The sequence below is a fragment of the Strix aluco genome, chromosome 1 (genome assembly GCF_031877795.1).
Source record: "Strix aluco isolate bStrAlu1 chromosome 1, bStrAlu1.hap1, whole genome shotgun sequence".
NCBI classification, from domain to species: domain Eukaryota; kingdom Metazoa; phylum Chordata; class Aves; order Strigiformes; family Strigidae; genus Strix; species Strix aluco.
Window position 1 is genome coordinate 152,940,321 of NC_133931.1, and position 27,683 is coordinate 152,968,003.

Here is a 27,683-nt window from a genome sequence, read left to right on the forward strand (position 1 = left end):
AGGGCATGTGTACTGAGGCAGCTGTAGAACCCACAGGGGCTCTGTGACAGGTGTTGCCAAGACAAGTATCACCACTGTAAAATTAGTTCTACAGGGGTACAGGACAGAGCTATGCTTCAAAGCTCAGTTCTCCAGCTGACTCTTGTTACCCCTTAGCCTTCCAGAGAAAAGCAGATTACTTTGACTAGAGCTGGAGTTTTAGTGCATCAATCAACTGAGGTATTTATGTAAAGCTGGAACAGAATTTGGCTTTGAATGTATAGATTCAATTTTGTATCTAAATAAAAATCATCAGTTTCACTAATATTACCAATACATGTGCAAGCTCCTCTTTCCTCATATGTGTCCTCTAGTATAACTGGCCTCATCACTGTTGCGGGGAGTGTAAATACAGAATTTAGCTCTCTGTGATTACAGAGTGATGCCACAATATGATGATGAGCAATTAGCCTACAATATTTGATTTACAAAGTGATTCTTAGATGAGAAACCCATTACAGAACCTGCTAACAGAGGACTCAAAAAGACAAGGTATTGTACCATAAGATCTAAATTAAATTTCTTCCAAAATTAAAAAAAAACCAACTCTCAGTGAAATATCTGGTTGATAACACAACTGATTATGTAAACCTGTGTAGGAAAAAAACCCCACTCAATTTTCAACACCCACTTCATACATTAAATCTTCTTAAAAAAATAGCCAAAACCCCAAACCAAACCAAAGAACCAATCAACCCACAAAGCAGGACCTTTTCAGAATAAAGAAGCCATGTCCTGAAAGACAATACAACCTGGTTGTAATCTTTTGATTCTGTGTCCTCCTATATTGGACCTAACAGACTTCCCTATTCTTCAGTGGATAATCCCAAGACCATCGAAAGCCTAACATGAAGAGTACATGTTGTTGTTTGCAGCCTAAATACAGAAGTGCTTCCACTTGGCTAATTTGGAAATTTGGCAGATCATTTAAAAACAAAGCAAATATTGGTAGCTTAACATCATGTCTAAAAAAAGATGAACGCTTTCTGTTGTTTTGTTTTTAATAGAGTTATGAGAAAATTCTTTGAATAGTATCTTTTTGTGCTTCATTTTTAAGGAGGAGGATGTCTTCCATGGAGGAGGAAGTCCTCCCAATGCCATGATTTGCAGTTCAAAGAGAAACTTGGAAGACAAATTGAGCAGCGTAAGAGAGGAAATACTTTTGTCAGCACACATACAAAGGTTACATATGCTCTTCAAGTACAGTAATCACATGTGATTTATAATAAAAAGATGTTGTTTCTTATGGAGTAATCTTTTTCTTTTAAAATGAATGGAAGAAAAATGCTTTGAACTGTCATTGAGCAAATGTTGAATTAAGCTACTTATGGAATACAGAAACAGAACAGTCAGCTAGGATCTGTTTCCAGCACACAGTGAGGCTAGTATAGATAGTCTAGCCAGGTAACTACATGGAAGAGCAACATGAAGTTGCAAAATACGTGTTTTTCTTTTTCCACCACACTAAACATTCTATAAAATCAGAATAGTGCGAATTTCATTATTAGGATAACAGGAAGTTAGCTAAAAAATTGTTTAAGATAGTGATGACCCCAGGAAATAGATTCCATACCTGCAAAGTCTGGCGCACGATGTCTGCTGTATACATCAGCATGCAGTGCAAAATGTCAAGCAAGGACAGAAGCAGTGCATTTGCTGTCTTGGTGCTGCTTTTATCATCTTCCTCCAAGTACAGAGACACAGTTTCTATTAGGAGATTACAGATATGATGAGTCAGTCCTACACAGAAAGTGAGACCAAAAAAAAGAAATAGATTATCAGGAAAAGAACAATGTGGAAGTTAGCCTAGTGAAAAATAATTGTTTAGGATAAAACCAAATTTCACAGACGTTATGAATATTTATCAAATTTCCTCCTTTTCTGCATTACTATAATTACCTCCTCTCTGATTCTGTTTGGAGCAGTTCGTAGAGAGAGTTAAAACCGATACAAATTTGCTAACTATACAGAAAATTATGTAACATTCATTAAATAAAGACATACTTTGAATCCTAAATTTTTCTGTAGCATGCTGATACACAAGTCTCCTTCACAACACTCATGGTCACAAGAATTAAGCAATTTCTCTGGGCTGTTACAAAGTGACACATCAAGGTCGGGGCCTAAAGTTTTCTTTCTTAACTGGTCTGCCAATTATAACCTTCCCCATATGCTTTAATTGTAGAATTGAACAGTGTTATGCTTAACATAAAATATATTCAGAAGAACACTATATATGAAATACTAAATACTACACCTAAAATGATATTAAGATTCATTTGAATGACAGCAGTAAAAAGTTTCCTGAAGATACCTTCTTGCTCTGAAGCTTTTTTTTAAGCTCCTTTGGAATATAATATCAGCTCCTGTAGCTTAACCTACAAATCACTTGACATATCAGAAAAAAATATAATCAATTTCAAGGCAACACTGATTCAGTTCAGAATCTTTCTTACTTTCAAATACAAAGTGACTGAGTTTATTATATTTGATCTTAATCTTTCTCTTTCAGAATTTTGTAAGGAATAAAAGATACTTTGTTCCTCACCAAGAACATAATTATGTTTGTAAACTATCTTCTAAACTAGTGATTAGCCATACTGTGACTTGGGTGCGCGTAGGTAGTAACACTGAAGTATATAAGTATACTACATACTAGCTTCTAGTCCCCATGACTGTCAAAAATGACTGAAGTATTTCACTGATTTCACTGAAGTAAAAGGACTGGTTTTATAAGTTCTCCTTTAAAAAGGAGTTGTATATATTTTTACAAGTATCAATACAAGATTAAAATGAAACACCGTAGAATACAACATGTAATTACACCATTCAGCTTTTGAGAGTAGTCAAATATGTGGGGTGTTGGAACTATTTTGGCTTTGAAAGATGACCCATCAATTATTTAAACTTCCATGAAGTATTTTCCTCCTTTCCACCCTTAATACTTTGCTCAGGAAATTAAATACAAAAACATTTATTTAGAATACAGTTACGGGTCAGGATGATTAAGACTTGCACACTCTTCTTATAATTCACATCTTTCGTGTTTCTATGATTACTAGCATTATTCTTTCACAACAGTTTGACTGATGCACGACAGCTCAGGCTAAACTTTGAATTTCCTGGAGTTTTGTCTGCAAAAACCAAACTCTCAAAATTATATCAGTCTAATCTCACACTTTTAATTTCCTTCTCCTTTTTTAAAGCACAATTTCTGCTGCAGTTCTGAACACTTCATACAAAAATGAGATAGCACACAGAGACACATTTAAGTGATGTCACCAATACCCACCAAGAAGAAAAAAACACAAACATAATTGCATGTCTACCCAATACAAAACTTGTGGTTATGCTATGCCTTTTTTCACCAGGCTAAATTAGAATAAACCTAAGAAAATAGTCCAGTAAGAGTTGGTCCCTAGCAAAGCAATGTCTGCAAAATTGCCTGCAGGGATATGTCCAAGTACACTCTGTTTCTCCCTGTATATGACCACAAAACCCACAGCCACATCAAAATGAATGAGTCACCCTATTATTTCTAGATGGCTTACATATAACCCTTAAGACAGTGACTTGGGGATTAATGCTGAGAAGGCCACTTTCAAGTAAAAGCATTGTATGGGTTGTCATCAAGAAATTTTTAGACTGTAGTCTTCTCTGCATTTATAGCACTAAGTAAGGAATGACAGTAGTGAACAAAACAACAGGATCCATGACTCTGATCTGCAATCCTTTCCCTTTCAACTTGGAAGAGAATGACTTGTTTATTCCCTTGACTGTACCGGCCTGAGTCTCACAACTGCCTTGTTTCTGCTGTTTGGGGAATGGGGAGGTGAAGCGAGCACTCAACATTCTCCCAACCCATACAAACATGAATAATATAATCACCTAGATTTTATTCTCTCAAAGTACTTGCACCCTAAGGGTGTAAGTAATTAGCAACCCTGCCTCTGAACACCTGAAATACACCAGAATATTCACATTTACTTAGTTAACGAAAACATCAGAATTAGTGGATTTTATATAGGTAGATACATGTTCACACAGTTACACGTACAAAGATATGCATGTTAAATTTGGAAATTTTGGGAAAAAAACCCACCTTTTCCCAGACTTAAAATACCTTTGGAAAATTTAACACATCAAAACTTTATTATAAAGACATCTAAAATAAAATGCTGGTGCAAAATGTTCCCTAACACACTGTGTGATTCATACAGAAACCTGATAAACACTTGGTTCCACAGATAAAAAAATAAAGCAGACTGACCTCTTGGCCAAGTAAATAAAGTTTCAGACATGCTCTTTAAATTACTTTATTATGTCACAACAAAATGAAAATTGGAGGCCACAATTGTAGACATGTAAATACACTCCTTGCTTACACCACAAGACAAAATACATATTCTTTGTCCTCAGAAGAGAAAGTTGGGGAGCTGGTGTAATTTACAGTGACCATGACAAAATTGAATAGAAGTTTAACAGCCTTGGCCACTGGCACTGTAACCAGTTTACTCAAAAGGTAGCTATAAAGATCAAAACTGACATGTCTCAGCATTCCAAAAATTGATTCCCAAAACAGATAGTCTGAAAAAAGAGGATGCAATTTTAAGAAAAAAAGGAAACTTTATTCATAATTCAGAAAGTCGCAATATAAAAACTGCATATGGATCTCTAAGTTTCAGAAGATACATTGAATATTTTCTTCCAAATTTTACAACTGATTCAAGAACCACATTCTTCTTAATTTCCAATAAAGCCTAAACCAATATTTATCTTTAAAAACTTCAGACAATAGATCTGAGTCATATTTAACAGACATATGTTTCTTAGGCAGTAATTCTCAACTCTTCATTAGAAAGTATACCAGGCTCTGGTTCAAAACGTACACCCCATGCACTCCTGAACTTTGGAAGCTGTGGATCTGAATCTGAATTCTGTATCATAGAGGAGAGCTAAACCCAATTAAATTGAGGAAGATCGTTCTACTGAGAAAAGCTACATATTTTTAAGTATTCTGGTACTTCCAAGTATGTTGGCAATAGTCCACTTTCTCAAGAGAAGAGTGTTATAGACAATTTACATGGGTTGAAGTAAAGCATCATAATTGCTTTCAGGTAGGCATTTCTTATTAAGAGAATTATGTAAAAACTTATTATTTAACTTATAGATTTTTTTGTTACTCTATTCATTTGCAAATTTCAGTAAACAAAATATATCACATCATATTGTTTATAGCTATAGTTATAGCTTAAATTTAGTACAACACTTCATAGTGCGGTAGTCTTGCTTTATATTTATTTGCAAAAGGAGTATCTTCAAAGTATCAAGCCTCAGTGCAGTTCTTTGGTATTCAAATTTTGCAGAAAAATAAGGCAAAGCTTAGATTTTGTATTAGAATTATTGTGTTTATAAATGAAAATAACTGGAATTAAACAAACCTGTGCTAATTGCAGTCCAAGATTCATAATATGTATTAAAAGGGTTGCATCCAAAATTCCTAGCCACAGTTTTATAGCATTTGACAAACCTAGTATTCACAGTAGAGTATTTCTCCTGCCCAGAGACCCCTGCAATGAACTGAACACGTTGCTAATAGTGCTTTATGAATGTGGACTGTGATGACTATGCTTGTGTTTTACAAATCTTTTCAAAAGATAAAAGGAGTCTTTTGGCCCATGATACAGCTAATCGGACAGAATGTGCCATGATACCTTCTGGAATGAAAGCTGAGAGGAGATATTTTATTCTCACCTATTAGCAAGATGGATAAAGGAAAAGAAATCTTTGCTTCCAAATCATATGAAACATCAAAGGACAGCCTAGGAAGCAATCTTCTAGGCAATCCTTTCATGCCTACCAGCAATTAGAGCATTCAACAAACCTGTCTGCTTCCAGCCGAAGAAAATGTTAGAGCAGGTGCACTTCCTCTGAACAATGCCACCACACAGCCAGGCAGCCAGCAGCAAAACCCTCAGCCCGGCAAAAAGGTTTCTCTTTGTTCCTTTCTACATGTTGCTCTCTGGAGAGCTGTTTTTCCCATTTGTGTCACACCTACACAACTGACTCCCCAGGGATATTACCAAATATATATTCACTAGACTTTTCTTCCTTCTTCTACTTACAGAGTGGACCTGCTTGGGATTTTTGCTTTTTTATTTTTATAAAATGACTCAAAATAATAACACATTGGGAACTAGAAAACGTATTTCATAATCTTTTAAATGTTAATGATAAAACTCAAAAACATTGCTAAGAAGAAACACAGGACTGTAGTCTGATAGATTCTTTCACACAGGAATTAGCTCAGTACCTGAGCACTTACTTAAGATAATCCATCATGTCAAAGATTCTTCATAAAACCTTATTTACCTACATAAACCTGGGATTTAATTTGCATTCTTTGCATCATAGTCCTACTACTCAAGGTTTCCTGTTCTGAACAACTGAAAATAGGCAACATAAAGCAAATGGTGTCTTCAGGGTAATGTCATTTTTAAAAGGGGCTTGTTGTTTTTATTGTTATTCTTGTTTATTATTTGTTACTGTTTATGTTTTAGAAACGATTTGTGTTAGTACTATAACACTATTGAGGGAAGAATAAACTAGGATAGAAAATTAGATCACCACTGATTTCAAGACTTGGTGACTTATGAATGTCAGATCCAGTGGAAAGAAAATGATAGGGCTGTTGAACATACCAATTTCATGACTGCTGTCCTGAAAATTATTTTCTATTCTCATCTTAAAAATTAATAGCATCTGAAGAAGAAAATTTTGCATGTATTGGGTAGTCTGTTCCTAGTACCAGGGCAGTGACTGGACATTTTGTGACTGAATAAAAATCACTAGGTTTGAGGAACAAAAACCTCGTTTGAATTTGTTACACTGCAGTGGTCAAGGCGCTCCAGAGCCTCCCTTTGTGGGAAGAGTCTGTGGCTCAGCTTTTCCTACACACATGGCAGGCAGGGCACACACTAATGGGGCCCAAGCAGGCAGTCCTGCCCTCACACGCAGGGAAATGGATGTGGTAAGGATTATGAAAACCAGAGAAGAAAAGTCAGTTATCATCTTTACTACAACTAGGTTGAAAGTAGACCGGGAAGCACTATGTTATCTTGAGTGCAGATGCCTGAGAGAAATACAGACCTGACATTCTGGCAAGACTTTTGTGCTTTGAGTTGGTCAAAGCACACCATAGCTCTACTTCGCTTTTTCAGGACTGGCAACGTCTAGCGGTTATAGTTAGAAGGCAGTTTATAGGTGGCATCTTTCACTTGTGAAGAAAGAGTGCAGAACTGATGACTCCCCAGGGAACCATGTCAAACTCTCTCTCCTCAGTCAAAGAGAATCCTGCCAACACAGAAATTTACTTTCTTCTAAAATTTAATCTATGGAACAAACACATAGGTGATTAAGACCAAAGGTGTATAGAACAGCCAACTAAAAGATAGAAAACCAAGTGGATTCTCTCATGAAAAAAAGTATCCAAGTGTAATAAATGACAGTAAAAATGCACTTGAACAATTTAGGTATAATAAAATCACATACAGTTCAATATGCTTGACTGGTCAATACAAAAATAGTAAAATACAACAAATTATACCAACTAGGCTAGACTGTGGTTGTTCTGTATGAAAAAATGTGGTTAGAATGACATACACAGAAGAGTATTTCTGAAAGTATAATCACTGATCCCTTGGGAGTTCCTGATTTGTTGTTGCTTTTGAAAATGAAAAAAAAAAAAGAAAAAAAAATAGTTTTCCATCTTAGAATCTCATTAAGGTTTCTGTGACAAAATTTCAACTGAATTCAAGTTTTCATGTCAGATTGACTCAACCATATTATTATTAATTCAGAAAAGATATCCAAGCTGTTTGAAAGTAAGTTCACAGCACAGGTGGGTATACAGCATCAACATTTTGAAGGCAGGGGATTTCATTCTAGACAAGATTTACTGAGATGGTCCTCCTTCCTAGGAGTATAACTCATTGAACATGGACACAAACTTGTTCAACAGGGATAGAATGAAGAAACAGAAGGTAACTTTCTTCAGAAAATAATTATAAGAACATTCAAATGCTTTCTAGTTCTATCAAAAAAAAATTCCAAAATTTCTATGGGAAAATACTGCATAACTATGGACTATAATGATGTTCAGGGGATCTATTCACAGTGTTGATAAGACATTAATAGTGTCTCATTTCAGAAGTCAGGTTTGATTTATTTGGATACCATGCTCTTGGCACCACAGTCTCTAGAAATGCTATCTACTTCTTACATTCTGTAAGTAGCTGAGAATAATTGGACATTTACTACAAAAAGATAAGTGAAAAACATAACAGAAATGCAAGATTCACTGAAGATGTACACACCAATGCTCATATCAGGCTGCTTGTGCGACTGGACATAAAAGAAACATTTCTTTTTCAATTATTTATTCAAATTAAACTTTTGCTCTTCAGAAAGTAAATTTAGTACCCAGCAGAGTCATTAGATTTGCTGTCAGTTCTGTCACTAATGCATATGTTACGTACATCACAAATAGGCTGCATTTTTGTTAATCGGGGAGCATAAGGCCCTTGTTGCATGTAAAATCGAGTGCTATCATCCCAAGAGGTAACTGACAATACACGAGAGTACAACGCTAAGGCTGCCTGACAGACATTCATTTTATTAACAGCTTTGTTGATGGCAAACACTAGTTCTTCCCAGGTGTTTGCTAGTGATCAATTGTTGGAGTTCTTGTCCCTACAATTGTGTGGGAGTGTGCATGCGTGAGACAGAGAGGATGTGAGTACTCCCTAGCCTCCCCTGACAAGCCCTGCTAGGCTGCTTGAAACTGTTCAGATGGGTGGCCTGCATTAACCCATCTGATTTTGCCTGAAGCAGACTCACACACTCAAATGACCCTTCTAGACAGAAGACTTGGGGAAGGATGGAGGTGGAGATAACACAGTGACTTTACAGGGTATACATTTCAAATATTTCTGTCCCCAGTTGTACATATATTAAACACCTAACTTGCACTCTTTTCATATAGATTTAAGCATTTTTGTTGATACAGTCTTTCAATACATCAGTTGTGCACAATATTCCATCACAGAAAAAAAATACTAAATAAACCAAGACAGTAATAAGATAAAATCATTTTGTCTGGATTGACTATTATCGCTGTTATTAAGCAAACTATAGCAGCTTTTCAGTTAGATTTTATTCCCCATATGTCAGAAGCACATTAGAACTCATGGTCCATTTTGTAAAGCGTAGTAATTCTACAGCATGCTATACTTCAAGTCAGATCCTGATACACCCTATTTCATCCCCTAGAAGGTGTCACCTAAAATAAAATCCCTTGGGTTTGTCAGACAGAAGTTAGATGAAGTTTAGGAGATTTTCCAAACAGCAGGTTTTAATGATCTGCATGAGGAACAAAAATACCTAACAGGACACCTTACTCTTTGAGAGGCAAAAGTCTTTAAAACCTCCTTTAAAACTAGCCTGAGATATTAGTGTTTGTTGCTTCACAGCTACATGGAAGAACTTCTGCTTGCATGTTGTGAATTCGTATATCACATACGCTTTTTAGAAAAACAAAGGCTGCATGAAGTCCTCAAATTAATGGCAAAAACTAGACAAAAAGTTCTTCACTAACAAAAATAAGAGATTTTAATCTAGATTAGGGCTTCCTTGTATTCAGCAAGATTCAGAGTCAGAAAAGATTCAACAAAGACTTCTCACTTACTGCTCAGAAAGATCAAGCCTGCAATGATTACCATGTGACAAAATACAGGGGGAATTTATATCCTGGGCTTAATTTAGAACTACAAGTTCTTCTAAAGAGATTGCTATTTTAATAATAGACTTCCTGTCACACAAGATTAAACCATGTTTATCTACTTCAAATACCTTAACGTGCTTCTGCTTTGGCATCAACTTTCCCTTCTACCAAAATCCTTGAGAGACCACATTCAAACTTCGAGAGCTGCCTTTTTGACAAAACCTGTACAGATCAGATAGGAACAGCCTCAGAATGCAGATACAGCCCTAAACTGTTGTCACAAATTGACAGCATTCAACAGCTTTGAAAGATGTTCCCAGCACTAATTGCTCTAGCTAGGCCTTCAAGAGTCCCTGGACTAGAGTGATAAGGACCAATGAACCTTGGCTTCAGAAAATTCTCTCAAGTTTTCAGTTTTAAACTGCAGAAATGAAACACAGTTGACTACTCTTCCCACATGTATTCAGCAAAGAATAAGGGTAAAAACTCTGTACATTTCCCTACTGAAAATCTGTAAAAAAAGATACTAAATATTTATTCTTACTTATTCTTGGTCTACTTACATCAGTGTTCCATACGATGAAAACATACAGAGTACAAATACTTGGATTTTCAAGTGACAGTCTTTTATAATTGTTACAACTAGACAAAAGAACAAAAGCAAAAGCTAGAGTACCCACTAAGTGGAATTTGCTGCTGGTTATTACAACAAAACTGAATCTATGCCACAGTTTCCTGTAACATCCTGTATTATTCATCAATTAAGTTTACAACAGAGATGAAAGCTGACAACTAGTAATTGCAGCTGTCCAAGGTGACCTTGGTGTATTTACACTTACACAATCAAAGGGCTTAAACAGAGGTCAGGATGTTACATGATAGTAAATCTCGTTTTACAGCTATGACCAGATTAAATTCTGTAGCTTTAAACCTACTCTGCTAGCTCAACTGTTTTCTGAATATGTGTTAGGATAACTTTGACCAGCAGACTCTCTAATTTGCTATCATCTGGCCATACCAATAATGCCACATCTGATTAAATCTCTAAAATCTAATCACAGACTTTTCACCTCAGATGTTATTATCCTTCTTATTAAGTGGCTCAGGCATACGTCTTGTTTTGCTTCCATGGATGCTTGTTCTACTTTGACCCATCCACGATTTTCAACCTTACCACTGGCATCTTTGAGCTGGAACCCATCACACTGTGATCATGCTGTGACCTCAGGCTGTACCGAAAGTGATTACCTAATCCTCACTATTAGTACAACCTAGACCAACAGACCTTTCATTTTTTGTCAGCACAGCTACCTGATCCCAACTATCTTGGTTTCAAATGACTGCACCGAGTTAAGTCAGCTGGTTCTACAGCTCAGTTTATTTAATTGAGAGGCAGACCTGGCTCTGACAGAACTGTAAGCATGCGTGTGTTTGAGTACTGTGTTCCATACCCTGCCTCCCCTATCCCAACAGGACCCACACAATAGGATCATGTGTCTACTGACACTGGGTTGTGGACAGCCCGTACATTTTCTATGCAGGTAGCTGTTGCTGGGAGTAGTGGAGCCTGTGCATACAGTAACAGACTAGCTCAGATTCTTGGGGAAACTTCTGCATAAGCACTGAAGATCACATGGAACAGTTTGGTATACTAGGCTATCTTGGCCCAAGCCACCCAGTTTTGAAAGAAAACCAGTGAACTATGCCACCCTCCACAACAATAAGCTGAACTGGACTCCGATGCAGATCTGATGCTATAACTGAGAATGTGGATTCTGACTTGCTCAAGGGCACCTAATTTCTTCAGAGGTGAAAAATAAGTTAAGAACATTGACACAACTACAGTGAGAGAGATGGCCACCAGAGAACAGAAGAGAGGGATTTAGAGAGCCAGGATTTTTTTGTTAAATGGGTGCCCCGTGAAGACGTGCAACAGAACAGCAAAAGAAACTTAGTATGCAAGCCCTGTTTTAGTACCTGTAGTGGTTTGGGCTGAGATAGAGTTAAATTTCTTCATAGTAGCTTGTATGGGGCTATGTTTTGAATTTGTGCTGAAAATAGTGTTGATAGCACACCGATGTTTTAATTACTGCTGAGTAGTGCTCACACAGCGTCAAGGTCTTTTCTACTTCTCACACAACCCTGGCAGCAGGTAGGTTTGGGGTGCACAGAAAGTTAGGAGGGGATACAGCCAGGACAGGTGACCCCCACTGACCAAAGGAATATTGTGAAAAGACATGATGTCATGCTCAGCAATAAAACTAGAGGGGTTTGGCAGGGGGGCTGCTGCTCCCAGACTGGCTGGGCATTGTTTGGTTGGTGGTGAGCAATTGTTTTCATTTGCATCACTTGTCCTTCTTGGGTTTTATTTGCCTTTCTCTTTGGTTTGGGTTTCTTCACCCTCACAAATTTTTTAAATTCTTATTATATCTTTTTAATTATTAAAGTGTCTTCATCTCAACCCATGAGTTTCTTTCTCACTTACCCTTCTGATTCTCTCCCCATCCCACTGGGGTGGGAGAGGAGTAAGCGAGCGGCTGTGTTGTGCTCAGTTGCCAGCCAGGGTTAAACCATGACAGTACTTTTTCCTTCTTCTCTACCATGCCTGCTCTGCTGGGCCTAGGTGTTTATTAGGCATTAATGTACTACAGGGTCCCAGTAACTTTACCAACAACCAATACAGGCAGCCTCCACCATCCTGTCCCAGGGTGTGCTTTATGTGTCACTTATGTGCCTTGGGCACTATCACTATGCCTCTACATTTCTCTTCCAGCTTGCTTATCCAGACTACTGATTCTAAAAAGCAAGTTCAAGTAAAGAAATTAAGTTCAATCTTTTTTTTGACAAGACAAACAATGGGGGTGGGGGGGAAGGGGGAGCTTGCAATGAAGGGCTTATGTTCTTTTATTCCTCCCCCACGTTAACTCAAGTGAAGAGACCAACATCAAGGATGATAAAATTTAACAGTAGTTTGAAACAATGAAGTAATATCCCCAGCATTTTCTAAGATAATATTCTCTGCAACAGATTCAACACAGATCACTGCTTCCACCTACGATTCAGGATTGCAATAGATATCCTACAGAACGGTGGCATCAGGACATAAGGCTTCCCTCTGTTTATGCGAAGAAACACTTTTTCTGGTTCAGAGAGAAAATTAGTATGTCAAATGGCTTTAGGGATGCCCAATGAGTTCCTGTGCAGGAGCGCACACTTTTCCAGGTGGGACCTATATGTAAATAGCTGAGATCTGCTCAAAATTTTGGCTCTGTTTGAACTAGGCTTGTCCTTTGCCTTTGTTCATCAACATTTTTAGAAAGAGAGAACTGACTAGGCTTAATGAAGATTGTGCCTTAAGGGGGAGGAATTCTGGACGCAGGCTACAAAAAGCGAAGACTGAACCTAGTGAATCTGGATCTATGCCAAGCAAAAGCAGCTCTGATGAAACTGGACTGTCAACAAATTATGCAAATTATGCAAGAACTGGAAAGAAACTGGAGCAAGTAGACACCAGAAATGAGAGAAAGAGATGTATATAATTAAGTTTTCAAGACAAGTAAATTCACAGCAAGTAGTAGTCAAACATTTTGCACAACTTGGCCTGTCAGAATACTGCACTGAACTGGGATAGTGGGCTACAATTCAGCCTGGGAGACTGGGTGTCACAGGTAGCACCAACACTGGCCAGCTTGACAGAACTGAATTAGGTGGTTATTGCCAAAGGTTGTCAGTTACTGCCTTCTGGATATGATACTGTAGCTCGTTACAAGTGTGACCATATATACACCTTTCATCAACACAGGTCTTCTTGCAGGGGGCTAGGCAGAGCCGCCAGTCAGTTCTTGCACTCAGTCCAGACTGAGTATCTCTGTATCTGGGCTGATCCTGTAATGCACAAACTCATTCTGAGTGATTGCCTGACCCATAGCCTAGGCAGGCAAAATCTTGTAAGCAGTGCTGTTCTTTCCATATCATCTGTCAAAACCCCTAAACCTGCCTTGATAATCTGTTCCTTTGGGGATTGTATCTGCCTTCCCTTATCTTGCTTATGACTTTTCCTCAGAGTATAGACAAAATGCTGCCTCTAAATTCATCTTCCTGTGTTGCTGTTTGAACCACATGCTCTCTGAACTCAACAACATTCAGTGTAATTTCTTAAGAAAATGCACAGTAAGTAATAGTTTGAGCGTGTTTTTCTTGTAAGATAAGTAACGGCATAAACCTGCACTTCATGTCATTCTGGGTTGGGTGGTGGGATCAAAATATACAACATCTGTCTGTGTTTATTCAGCAAAAATGTGTATTGGAAAGACAGTTGAGCCATCATGGATAACTTTACTGTTTTTTCAATTTTTATATAATACATATAGTAGCAGTAGTTTTGTCGTCATCCAGGGAAATAAGTCATATTTCATGGCTGTATCATTGGCTAAAAAGCTATATGTCACAATCTGGGCATGATAGCTAGGAAATATGATCTTTTAAAAGCGTGAATAAATCCATTAACAACACTTCACCAGATTTTTGTCAAGTCTCACAGGAACAGGGGTGACAGGTTTTTGAGTAAGCAACCTGCAATATCGTAAGCAAAGAAAGAATGGCCCTTGGGAAAGATAAGACAAGTTGAAACTAAATGGATGCAGGTGAACAAGAAGTTTCCACCCTTTTTTTCCGTATGTTTTCAAAAGTTGGATGGTAATGAGGAAAAAAAAATCTTCCCAGTTTTTACAATCTCCTACGAGACAGAAAAGAGCTTTAGACTTTATAAAAATATCCTATTTCTTCCCCTATTCATCTTAAAAATTCAAAGAGAAGCACATATCTTTTTCCTCAACCAAAAAGAAGGAACAGCTAGCTGATGCAACGTCTTCTAACAATGTGGAGACATCTATAGAAACCTTTAAGTCCTATTTATGAAACAAACCCCCCCCAACATTTACCAAGTTGAGGCCTCTTTAAGTGAAAAGTTACACTGACTTGCTTAAAACTCAGATCTAAAATTCTCTGCATGTGCTCGAGCACATCTTTGCTGACACACTTGTCTTCATAAACCCTTCCCACATAAATACAATCTTGGTCCAATTAGAAAAAAGCTTAAGCTAAAATGAGACAAAATATTTTTTTAAAAGGGTGGATATACAAATTTGTACCACATTTATGAAATGTATTTTTTAAGAAATCAAATGGTATCATCAGGTGAGCATCTACATTTTTGTCAGAGCACTGACAAATAACCACTGTCCCTCAGTCAGAGGTTTCAACTGCACATCAGTCAGGTTCCCCCAACCGCTGACTTGCAAAAACTGACTATATGCAGATACATTGCTATAAAATTGTCCTTGTTTCAGCCAGGATAGAGTTGACTTTCCTTGGGCTGGGAGGGAGCACAGCTGGAGGGCCGGCCTGGTCATTGGAGTATTCCATACCATGTGACGCCATGGTACATAAAGGAGGTGGGTGCTCTCTCATTTCAGTGCCGGTCAGCGCAGCGGGATCTTTGGTGCGGTTGGGATCGCTGCTGGGGGCGGGCTGCGTACCAGTGGCCGGGTGGTGAGCAACCGCATTGTGTAGTACCTGTTTGGACTTACTATTGTTACTGTTGTTTCGCTACTATCACTAAACTGTTTGGGTTTTTTTATTCAACCTACAAATTCTCCCTTTTTTTGTCCCTCCCCTTTTTCACCAGGGAGGGGGGAAAAACTAAGTGACTGGCTGTGTGGTGATTGGCTACCAGCCAAGTTCAAACCACGACAAAAATGTAAATACTCGTGGATACAAATATATACATAATTAGTTACCATCTCAAATCTACAAGGCATTGACCAAATGTCGTGGGAAAAACCTACCAGTTAAGGAGTGGTAACTTGCCTAAATAACTTGAACAAGAGCACAAACACCCACCTGAATATATGCTGCCTTAAGATGGTGGAAAATACATGTGTAGACATGGATCTATGGCTTTAGACTTCAAAAGAAATTTACCTATAAAAATGTATTCTTAAATATAAAATGCACATAAAAATATAACTTACAGTATTTGGAAAATCTAAGCTAAACAATATTATAGAATTAGATCCTGAATAGCAAAGGAAAACAAACTATAAAGACTACTTATATATATATTGTATTTCAGGTAAAATTTGAAAAATAAAAAATATTTAAGTGGAAAAACAACATCATCACAGAATAAGTCCTAAGTAATATAGACTACTATTACGTATTTGTGCAGAAATTGGGAGTTTCAAAAGGCTTTAAAAATGTAAATAACTTCAGTTTCTCCAATACGATATAAAACCCTTTCTGCTTTAAAAAGAAAATTAATTCAAAGTTTAATTGTCCACAAACAGTTTTAACAGATTATTTTGCGAGATGAACACATTTGTTCAGTCCACAATTTTCCTGAAAATAAGCTAGAAGAGAAAAATATCTGGCTGTCTGGGAGCTACAGCAACTATTGAAAACATCTAAACCAAAACAACCGAAACCATTCTTTAAACCAGTGAAAAACCTCAGATTTCATTCATCTGTCCACTATATAGATCTGGTCCTGCCAAAACTGGTACTTGTTTTTAGCAATTGACAAAATGAACTCCTTTCAGTAGGATCAAATAAGTGCATCCGAAGGCCATTATCCCTACGATAGAGTAACGATTGATGTAGTTTAATTTTGTGTACTTTGTACCTTTGTAAATTTACACTTACCTCAAATTGTCAGTGACACATTGCTTTCATACTGAGACTGTTCTAAGAGCTAGAATAGAAAATATATGATAGCTCTACAACCTATGGCATAATAACTGTATTCAGACTGTGTTTCTTTTCAAATATATAGCTACATTTTTTATTTCATCCCTTAATATCATCTTTTAGCTTACTAATTACATCTGACAAGCTACACAGGGACATCATCATAAGTAGATTTTAATTTATTATCTGTGACAACTTAAATAGTTTGTGTCATCAGTAGTTAACTTGTAGCTAATATGATAGCTACACTTTTACCTAGTTACTCATTTTCTCTCAAACTGATCAAATTCACTAGTGCTAATACATATGATTTGAGTTGCACTCCATGGGATTACTAGCATAATGTCTAATGATAATGCTTAAATTAGACTGCAGGAAAAGCAGCACCTAGAGTGAATGCAAAGATGACAATCTCTAGAGGGGAGGAAAAAAATATCATTTTTACAACTAAGTGGGTGAGAAGGAGTATAAGGCTTTGAAAAATTTTCCTTTTTCACAATCCTGAGTTTGTCAATCAGGAAACTTTCAGATATCCACATCCTCAAATGGAAAACTGATGCCTTACATTTTAGCATGAAAAATGGAATTTTTCAAATGAGTTTTCTGCTTCCAAACATTATCAGTCAGAGTAATCACTGATCCAAAACCTTAAGTCTTTGTTTTGTCTAGGAATTGGATAGGCATAAAAATGTCTATTATGGTTGGCATTTTAGAAATATAAAGACAATAAATATATTTATTGAACTAAGCTGATCAGTTATATCATCAGATTTCTGCATAGGGCCTCTCAGACTAGAATATCATGGAATGAAAAGATTTTGAAAATTTTTTGTTATTATTCCTTTCTCTACTGTCAATTAGGTGTTAAAATGAGGTATCTTAGGTAGTTTAAGCAGGCAGCTATGTTGCAAATGATCTGCTTGGCAGGCCACAGGGATAGTATCAGAAAGCCTACTCCAGCCACAGAAAAGGCCAGTCCTCTTTTACTGTACTGCACTGTGAGACAAGATGTAACAACCTGTTGAGCCTTTATTAACTTATTTTATCCTTTGAAGTCTTAGCAAGCGTGCTGTGACATTTTGCGCTTTATGGGTACGGCTCTCAACAACAACAGGCCTGGTTCTACTTGAATGGCATAACTGTTTCTCACAGCAATTACCGTTTCTATTTTCATCCTTTTCAGATGGCTGTATTGTTGAGTATCACAGGATGACATCAGTTATTTTTTCCTCAAAGACTTCACTACTACCATGGTATTTTGACAAGATTTCCACTTATCTTTTATGATACCAGACTTCTAAGTTTACCCATGTGATGTTATACACTTCCACCTGAGTGACTGGCATTTTGGGTCAGAAAAACATGTCTTAATACTGTTAAAAAAACATTCTGAACTTCATAACATCATAGAAGAGACTTCTTCAGGCTCAACCACCACTGACTTCTCATATAAGCTGTAACTCAAATGAACATAGTGACACACAACTACTATCTTTAGATGTTCATAGGGACATCTCTGTGCTCAAGAGCTGAACTAACTACTACAGTACTGGCAGGGAGCTGTGAAAGGCTTATGCCCCGCATGGCAGAGGCTGTGAGGTGTACAACTCCTAAGCGAGGGAAAGCCCTGTCACATCCAAATGATATACAGAAGCAACATCTGCAACTACTCAGTCAGGATGATACCAATCTGTCTGCATTTATTTTCTGTATTTTAAAGTGATTTCTTACTTTACATTCATTTCACTGAGAGCATTTTGTTTCTAAACATTAAATACAGAAAAATTGGGTTTAGGTTCTTACTCATATTGATTTCCCTAACTTGCTCTCCCTGCCAATCTTTCCATCCAGAATCACAGAATGTTACATATGAACTAAGCTTTATATTTGCTAGGGTGATGTGCAATAAGCAGGTATAAAGTACTGCCATGAAACAACATATTTTATACCTTCAGTCACTGAACAAATACTCCTATACTGTATCCTGTAAAAATTTTGCAGAAAACTCCTGCCTCCTAGGAATGAACAGAGGCTACTAAGAAAAGAGCAAATGGCTTCAGAACCAGTCTGAATATGCATCTGATTTCTTCACAGACTAAGACTGTGGGTTTTGTTTGCTTTAGTTTGTGGGGTTTGTTTTGTTTTTAAGGGCATATTAGTTTAAGTAGTGCATTCTATAAGACTGTATAACTACTGCCTTTCCCTCGAAAGTAGATTTCTGCATGACTAATCCATGGTCCTCTTCATGATCACTGTCTTAGAGTTAGTTTCTCCCATCTAGGAAGAAAATCCTGCAACTTTGAAGCCAGTTACTCCAACAACTCACTTGTATTCCTAAAATCAAAGTCCCATGCAGTGTCCCACCAACACCTTCTCAGTGCTGTACAGTAGCTCAGACTACTGCATAGGTAGATGCAGCAGGAAGATCTGAATTGCCAAGTTAGTGCAGTCTACTGCCTAATTTCAGGAACACTGTTAATTTATCAGGTGAGAGAGAGCTGGCTAGGAAGCTAGAAGCTGTTCTTAAACAGTGTGCTATGGGCAGCATAATCAAATGTCTTTTGGAGACTGAAGCTGAAATACAATTATCTGTGAGGAAGTGAAAGGCAGAATATCCTCCAAAGATATAGGTGTTAGAAACCTTTTGGGTCTATCTAGAGAGCTCAGAATCCAGTCATTTATGTATCATTATGTTAAAGATCTGTATATGTAAAGGACTGACTCACTTTCTCTTTTTTTAAATTTTTTTTTAAGAAAAAGGTTAAAGTTGGATGTTAGTCTCATGAGTGCCACTTTTTGGATATGAAATATTTAACAGACTTGAACAATACGACACTTGAAGACATCTGAAATCTAATTAATCTCTTGACATTTGACTAAAAGTCAAAGCAGTGGACCACAAGATGAATAAGGACACCTCAGCCATGAAGGTTGATCTTTCTTTCATGAGGTGCAAATGAGTTATGATGATCTGACTACAAAGTTTATTGCAGATCTCTTCCGTTTTAATAATTGTCCCTGCTTTAAACACCTAGCATGATTTCTTAATATGATATTGAATATAACAACTGCTGTAGCTGACATTCTACATTTCCATCAAAGGTCCTTCCCTTAGGAACTTCAGTTTTAACACAAACTGCTTGAAGTACTACGTACTACTAATAGCTGTTGCATTTTTACACAACTCAAAGACTATTTTTATTGTTTTAAATCCTACATTTTCACTTTTACTTTAGTTCCTGACATTCAACAGCACTAGCACAAAAGGATTAAAGTTTAGGATTTTCTGTATCATATAATGGTAACTGTTTTTAAACATTCAGACAAGCATCTGTGCTTACACTGCTAGTGGTGGTTACTTCAGGATAGTAGCCAAAGACAGGATCATGGCAGTAGAGCCTGGAAAAGGTTGTTCAATTCAACATGACTCTATTGAACTTATATATAAATCATATCCTTATAAGACCATCACAAAAAAAAAAAAAAAAAAAGATAAACCATTTATGGAGTGCAACGAGATTCCAAAAAAAGCTAAAAATGTAAACTCATTCGTAAGTAATACTGGGCTGCAAACAATTTACTAGATCAGCTTTGAATTACAGTGGAAACCTTTCCTAAAGACAGAATTACTTGCATTTACTTTTTATACGTACTGAAAATAGCTGTTTATATAAACATAGTAAATTTGAGGCATTATCAGGAATAAATAGCTGCAGACTATCTGAAGCTATCCATTGCAGCCTATAAAATCTATTTTCCAACAACCTGTTTTGTTCATTTCTTCAGAATGAGGATCCTCATGTAGCAGCTAAAGCCTTTGAAACACATTTCTCTACACTCTAATACACTACGTCTAAACTCTTCCTATAAGCAAAAGACACATGATGTAAGACTTAAAATGAAGAATTTCCTTGCCTTTGAATATGACCTGGGGACAAACAGGACTCAAAATTTGAAAGCAATACTAGCTACAGACAATTAAGATGATTTAACATTTTCTATTTTTAATTTGTACAAAATACTTGAAAAACAAACAAACCAACCCAGAAACAGAACAAGAAAAGAAACCAAAGTGACAAAAAGACTGAATTGAAGGAAAACCAAAGAGTTTACGTATCTGTGAACTGTACTAGAGTACAAGATTTTTACTACATTAAGTGCTGTGATGGATTTGGCTATTTATTATTTATCACGTTCCACATAATTAAGTGGTCTTGCACACTAACACCACTGACTTATCTAGCAGCCAAACCTGACTTTGTGGTTCATCTCATGTCTAAATTTGTCAGTATATCAATGCTTGTCAATAGACACAACATGTCTAAGAGAGACAATATGTCTTTTCAGAAACATGAACATCCACTGTACTCCTACAACACCTGCTTAAGAGCTGATGATTCTAGCATCTAGAACAGGGTGTTCATTTTATAGTCAACAAATGTTAACCTTTTTAATATGACAAACGCAAAGTAATACATAGTTGGTGTTTCATAACCAGTAGAACTAACAATGCCCCATTTCCCACAGATTTGCATTCTATATCCCTGTCTACCTTCACGGTAATAAGTCACCATCCTTGTCACTGATGACTCCCTTTCCCTATTTCTGAAACCTTGTCACTGTTTCATCCTGTCACCCAACTATAAGCATGTGCTATAGTGGGAGTTGCTCCCATGCACTGACTGATCCTGTGGGATCATTACATCATTACCCTCCTCAGGCATTCACCAACACACTGTTGAACTCGGTAGTTACAAACCTAAAACAGAAGACAGCAGATATCCTAAAAAGCAAATGGGAAGTGAATACAGAAAAGACCAGGGGGATACACTAATTAATAGATCTTTATAGGCCTATTAGTAGACCTCAGGATATTATATAAGAGTGTAAGTTTTACGCTTCATAATTTAACTTAATTAATGCTAATGGAAATAGAATCCACAGATGAGAAGGTATCACCTCCACCAGTAAGAACTATTGTAATCCAGGATATAAACTCAGAGCAGTTAGCTCCACTTTGGTCACGTCATAACTTTATGATAAAAGGAGGAAACTGTTCAAGAATGATACTCCTCTCACATTCACATTCTTTAGTTCCTACCCGAAGGTGAAATTACATCTTTTGGGGTTTTGCAACCTAATTTCCATAGGGATGGTCTAAGATAAAAGGTTGCAAACAATGTTTTTTAAAATTATTTAATTTGGAAACTTTAGGTATTAAAATTCCTTTCTTTCCGTAAATGTATAAGTACATATATATATTTTGTGTATGTTGTGTGTATTGCACTACTCTGCTTGCTGTACATTAGCCAGGAACATTTAGTTGATACACCCATACTATTGCTTTTCCCTAAACTATGGCACTAACTTGGGTCTCTCTCCTTTCCTCAGATCAGTTATTATAGAATGAATACATACTTCATATATTTGGACCTCCATGCTCTCCCAAGTTAACTTTAAATTGTCCAATGATTTCAAAAGATGGGGAAAGGGAGGAAAGAAAAAGACTGCCAGACAGAAGCCAAGACAGAGGTAAAGAGAGTAAGTCTCACATTCTTAGAAGACCATGCTAAAAATGACCACTACTGTCTTGGCTTTTTAGCATCTCACCTTAACTTTTCACAAGAAAGCCTATAGTAATGCCAGTTTCCTTCCTGAATTCCAGTCTTAGTAATTAAACTGAATCAATTATTCCCCTCTGATTATTAAGTGGAAATTTTCATTAATGTTAACAGAACAAATGTTTAATAGCTGATAACACAAGTACAGGCCATTTTAAATTCTCTCTGTGACTTTAGTTGCACGTGTTATTCTACATTTCACCTTTAAACATTAAAAGTGGTTATCATTACATGTCTGATGTATTGTCACACAAAAGGACACAGTTCAGGGGAGAGAGAAATTAATGCTACGCAATCCACCTGGTACGCAAGTTGCTGAAATGCACAACTGTATCATTGTTATTAATATGAAATCACAGAAGTAGTAATGAAGCAAGTGCCATCATGCACGATTTCCTTGAGAAAGGGGAAAGTTCAACATGTAAGCTGCAACCCATTAAAAAAAATCTCTATCACCTAATAAAACTCCTTTGAGCAGGAGAGAGGTTCTGAAGGCTAGCAGGCACAAAAAGAAACAGTGACGAGGGTCTCTAAATGATCTGTGCAAAAATACTGCTGCTTGGCAGCTGAAGAAAGACACACACAGATTCTGAAAGAAATCCTCATTGCTAACATCTGCACTCTTGGAAACAAAAAAACTTGACAGGACTGACCCCCTAACCTGAGTTCCTTATAATGTTTAGCAAGTATTTAGGGTTTTCAATTTCTAAAGCTCCATATATACATGAATTAATTATCATACTGTAATGGGGAAATAAGGGAAATTGATGACCCATAATACTCTGTCTTCAGCTTTTTTTTTTTTAAGACAGCAAAATAGCTCATGAATGTTGAATTCCTTCATTAACATCATGGACACAGAGTGTTAATAGGATGGAATAACATGCACCTTCAGCAAGTTTGCAGGTGACATTGAAATGAGGCAAGCAGTTGATGTGATGAAGGGCTGAGCTAACATCCAGAAAGAGCTCAAGAAGCTGAAGAGCTCAAAAAATGGGCTGCCAGAAACCTCTTGAAGTTTAAGAAAGGCAAATACAAAGTTCTGCACTTGGGAAGGAATAAATTAGTGTAATAGTACAGGCAGAGCCTGGAAATACACATATCATGTGGTCCACTCTCCTAAACACGTTGATTGCCCTCCTCTGGACTGTCCTCTGGACAGACTCCTGTCTGTCAATATCTTTCTTATAGTTTGGAGCTCAAAACTAGACATTCTAGATTGAAATCTCATGAGTGTCAAATAGAGGAGAATAATCACCTTCCTCAACCTTCCAGTTAGTCTTTCTTATTGGAGCCCTCTTTTGCCTTTATTGCTGCAAGGGCACACTACTGACTCATGTTCAACTTTTCTGTTTGGACTCCAGGATCCTTTTCTGCAAGAGGGAGCTTAGTTTCCATTTTACTAGATCATGTTCTTCTCCATCACAGAGAAATAATTCAAGAATTACAAGTTGAATATCAAAGATAGCGGCAGAAGTAGTTTAAGGTTTTTCCTGTAGTGAACACTATGTATTTACAGTCGGTAATGAAAAAGATAAAAAGCCCTCCAGTTCGTATGGAATAACTTTTGTCTCTTTTTCATTCAAAGAAAATCTTACAGTCTACAATTACAAGATCAATACCTTCATAATGTTCTTGCAAAACAAATTTCAGAAGTTCTTTACTCAACAATTAGGCCCTTAATCAATAAAGCACTGGCCAAAATCCAGGTTTTCAGTACTCCAAAGATTAGCCAGTAGGGTAAAGGGATGAGAGAAGATGGGGACATTTTACTTGAGATAAATTATTTTTGGCTGCTCTGCAGTTTCTCCTAGTCAGGATGCTGAAGTTCAGTGAGCTCAAGTAGTGTTATCCAACCACTAATAGTCTGAAAATATTACTGGAGTCATTTATTACATAGCACAAGGAAAAGATAAGAGACTTTAATAATGTTTCTATTACACTTCCTTAATTTGGAAACTAGCATGATGGAAGAGATGCCTTTTATTTTTGGAGCAGATGAGAAGTGAAAGAGCACTGATATACTACCAGCAGCATAAAAAGTACATGGGAGTTTGCTCTGTGAGACGATAAAGAGGAGATATTTAGGGAATGGATGCAGTTTTGCCACATTGTTGAATTGTTTTGCATCTAATTTGCCACGCAGAAAGGCAAAGCGTATTACTTTGACTAAAGCATGTCAATTACATGGTTACAGTGCTTGTGGGACTTGAGCTAACTTCTTTGCGTATCACTGTGCAGTTTTAACAAGTTATCTTCTTGCAGCTCAGGTCAGTGCTAGTTTAGGATTTTGCCTGACACAGAGCAGATGTGACCAAAGATAATAAAAGCAGCACATACATCTAAACCCCAAGAAACCCCAAGCTGATCTAAGTGTGATAGGCAGTTTGCTGAGAAATAACCAAAGAATCAGAATCATATGAACCATCCCTCGCCAATTCAGTCATATTCTCCTTTCTTTTCTTTAGACCCTGTTTTCACACCACTAACTTCAGAGTGGATCTGTTTGAAACAGAGGAGAGGAGTGTGTTATTAGTTACAATGTCAAGTTCCAGTTCATCTCCTGAATGATGGCATTGCCCATTCAACCACTTCAGAGTGAAAAAGACCAGGAATTCAGCTCTCTCACTTTCTGGGTGAGTGCTTTAACTGCTAAGGTAATTACAAAAACGAGGGCATGACCACTACTACCAATCTTGATGGTACACTGGTATGTGTTTTTTTTTTTAATTGCATATCTAAGGCAGATCCGATTCTTCAAATTTGCTCACCATCCGTGTTTATACTTAAACCATTAATCACATTATGTCTCATCTGGCTCCTTCTCTGATGTGATGACTATAGAAAAGCTACACTATGATGAACTTTCCCCCTCACACCTCACTCAGTCTTTTCCTAGAGACTTTTAAACGGTTTTCTCTCAACTCTTAGCTTCACAAGAGACTTAGCTGTCTCTTCACTGTCTCTCTATGCAAATATCTTCCTTTTCATTATGGAGTATGCTACATACTGCTATGCCAGTAGTCTAGGTCTTTGATTTACTCTATTCAAATAGTACAAACAGTAGTGTAGATCTGTAATGCTGGATGTCACTCACTCATTAACAATAAACAGAAGTAATGCTATTGATGTGTATATTTCTAAACAAGTTTTAAAATTTATATAGATTTCCAACAGCAGAAACTTTCTCTTCATTTTGCAAACCAGAAGAAATTTCTAAATAAAAGGAGCTTCGATAATAAAACATAGTGAAATGAAGACATGGAATGGTTTGTAGACCAAGACTTCATAGCCATTTTGGGCTCCACCCCATTTAGGCTATTAGGCTACATCACTGGACTGGAATAGAAGCTAGTTTTCTAAAGAGTGCAGAAATGTTGTACAACTTATCCTTTCACAGGTTTGAGCAATGAGAAAAGGAAGAATTTGCAGAGGCTGTCTCTCCTACACTCTGCACTGTTATGGTCAGCGCTCTAGCCCACTCCTTTCCAAAGCCATTCTTCAAGGGCATAATGTAACTTTCAGCCAGAAATTCTTTTGTAACCACATTTTCTTGGAGGAACTGCCTTCTAAAAGTTATATTTATAATCAGATCAGTAAGGGAGGTAGATGAAGTGATGAGGAGTACCAGCCAGTTACAATGTGATTATCTAACAACCACTATAGAATATAAATACATACAAGTCTACAGTTTCACACAGTGCCAGATATTACAACAGACTGGGAAACATCTATAGTAAGGAGAATAACTAAAGATGAAGATGACTTACCTTCTTCAAAGAGTAACATCATGTTTGTGCTTTTGTTAGCAACCATGTTATTCAGTAAGGCAATTACAGTTTGCATTGTATTCCCAAGTATACTGTCTTGGTGTTTCTGTAAAAACAAAACAAAATAAAAATAATCTAGTCTTCCTTTTGCAAGGTTAGAAGACGACTATGCCCTTCCGAAAATGTAGTAGTATAAAAGCAATACTCTCTCAAAAACCAGTCAAATATCTTAGCAGATTCAGGGAGCCAAATCTCAAATCTTGGACCAAAACTTCTCCCATGTTTTTTTGAACTGCAAGAGCTCCTACTCAGGTCTAAAATTTTAGGACTTTTAAAAATAGCATAGAGCTTTATCAACCTAATCTCTGTATATTCAGAACCAGGAACATATCCCTTTGAATGGTATTTCTTTTATTAATGGTATTAATTTTACTCTTTCCAGTTTCAACTTAATTACTCACAGTTATTCATAAAATCTATTTGTTGTTTTTATCTGTATACTTTCGTAACTATAAAGTTTATCTCACATGCTGTCCTGGTTTCAGCTGGGATAGAGTTAACTTTTCTTGAGCTGGGAAGGGGAACAGCCAGTATGCCAGGCCGGACTGGCCATTGGAGTATTCTCTATCATGTGACGTTATGTTCAGTATATAAAGGAGGCTGGTTCTCTCTTGCTTTAGGTCTGTGAGGGTGGGATCTTCGTTCTGTCAGGATCACTGGCCTGGAGCAGGCTTGGTATCAGCGGGCAGGTGGTGAGCAAGCGCATTGTGCACTACCTGTTTGTACCTTCCATTATTATTATTGCTTTGTTTTATTACAATCACTAAACTGTTTTTTCTTCTATTTAAACCCACGAGTTGTCCTTGTGTTCCTCTAGTCTCCTCCTGCATTCACCAGGCAGGGCAAGGGTGAGCGACCAGCTGCATGGTGTTTGGCTGCCAGCCGAGTTCAAACCACAACACATGCACATTAAAGACCTATTTCTGCAGTGAATTGCATCACTCTTATGATGTCCGTCTTATGTTTGATGATTGCTTCTGTGATTTTACACAATTTTCTGAGACTACACTGATAAGAGGAAGGTGTCAGGGTTTATAAAGAATTTTATTTCCTAAATTATAGTTAACACACTTGTACACTCAACCTGAAAAGGGTGGATAAGGCAGTGCAATCAAAGCATTTATTTATTCACACGACTGACAGTAATAACTCAGGTAACTTCCAAGAAGTCAAAGTAGGACAAGCTTTTCTAAATCTGAGTCTAGGTATAAATATAAGCCTGAATACATTTCAAATCTCCCTAGAAGGTTCAGGAAATATTTTGTTCAATTTTTCAGACTCAAAGCCAAATAGAAACATACATTCAAAGTGACAATAACAACATTAAGAAAAGGCTGTCACATTTCACATATTGTAATTTTTCACATGCACCTAGGTGACTTCCATGCTTCCCTTTCCCATCAAATCTCTCAATATACTGGTATCACTCAACTACTTCTCTGCCATCTATTCTGATCTATCTCCCGTCTGACAGTAGGCCTTTGAAAAAAGTTAATTTTAAGTTGAACAAGATGAAAGATTATCGGTCTGAAGTTAAGTACTTCAGATGACAAAAATTACTTCAGCCCTTGAATATAATCAAAGAAACACTCTCCCTGAAAGTTCCTTTAGGAGATGAGCGCCGGTGGCCAAGAACAGTTTATTTTCTACATCTCTTTGCTGAGG

At 37.1% G+C, this 27,683-nt stretch overlaps 1 protein-coding gene across 5 annotated transcripts in view; it reads right to left on the bottom strand.

Moving 5' to 3' along the window:
• ULK4 (unc-51 like kinase 4) overlaps nucleotides 1-27,683 on the bottom strand; it is a 252,397-nt gene that overhangs the window by 67,634 nt on the left and 157,080 nt on the right. For 4 of the 5 annotated variants that reach the window (XM_074840823.1, XM_074840813.1, XM_074840804.1 and 1 more), the window contains exons 33-34: nucleotides 25,959-26,064; nucleotides 1,613-1,779 (exon numbers count right to left, since the gene is read on the bottom strand). In XM_074840823.1, coding sequence (XP_074696924.1) covers nucleotides 1,613-1,779; nucleotides 25,959-26,064 — 273 coding nt within the window. The remainder of the gene's footprint in view (nucleotides 1-1,612; nucleotides 1,780-25,958; nucleotides 26,065-27,683) is intronic. The other variant, XM_074840835.1, reaches the window with a different exon arrangement.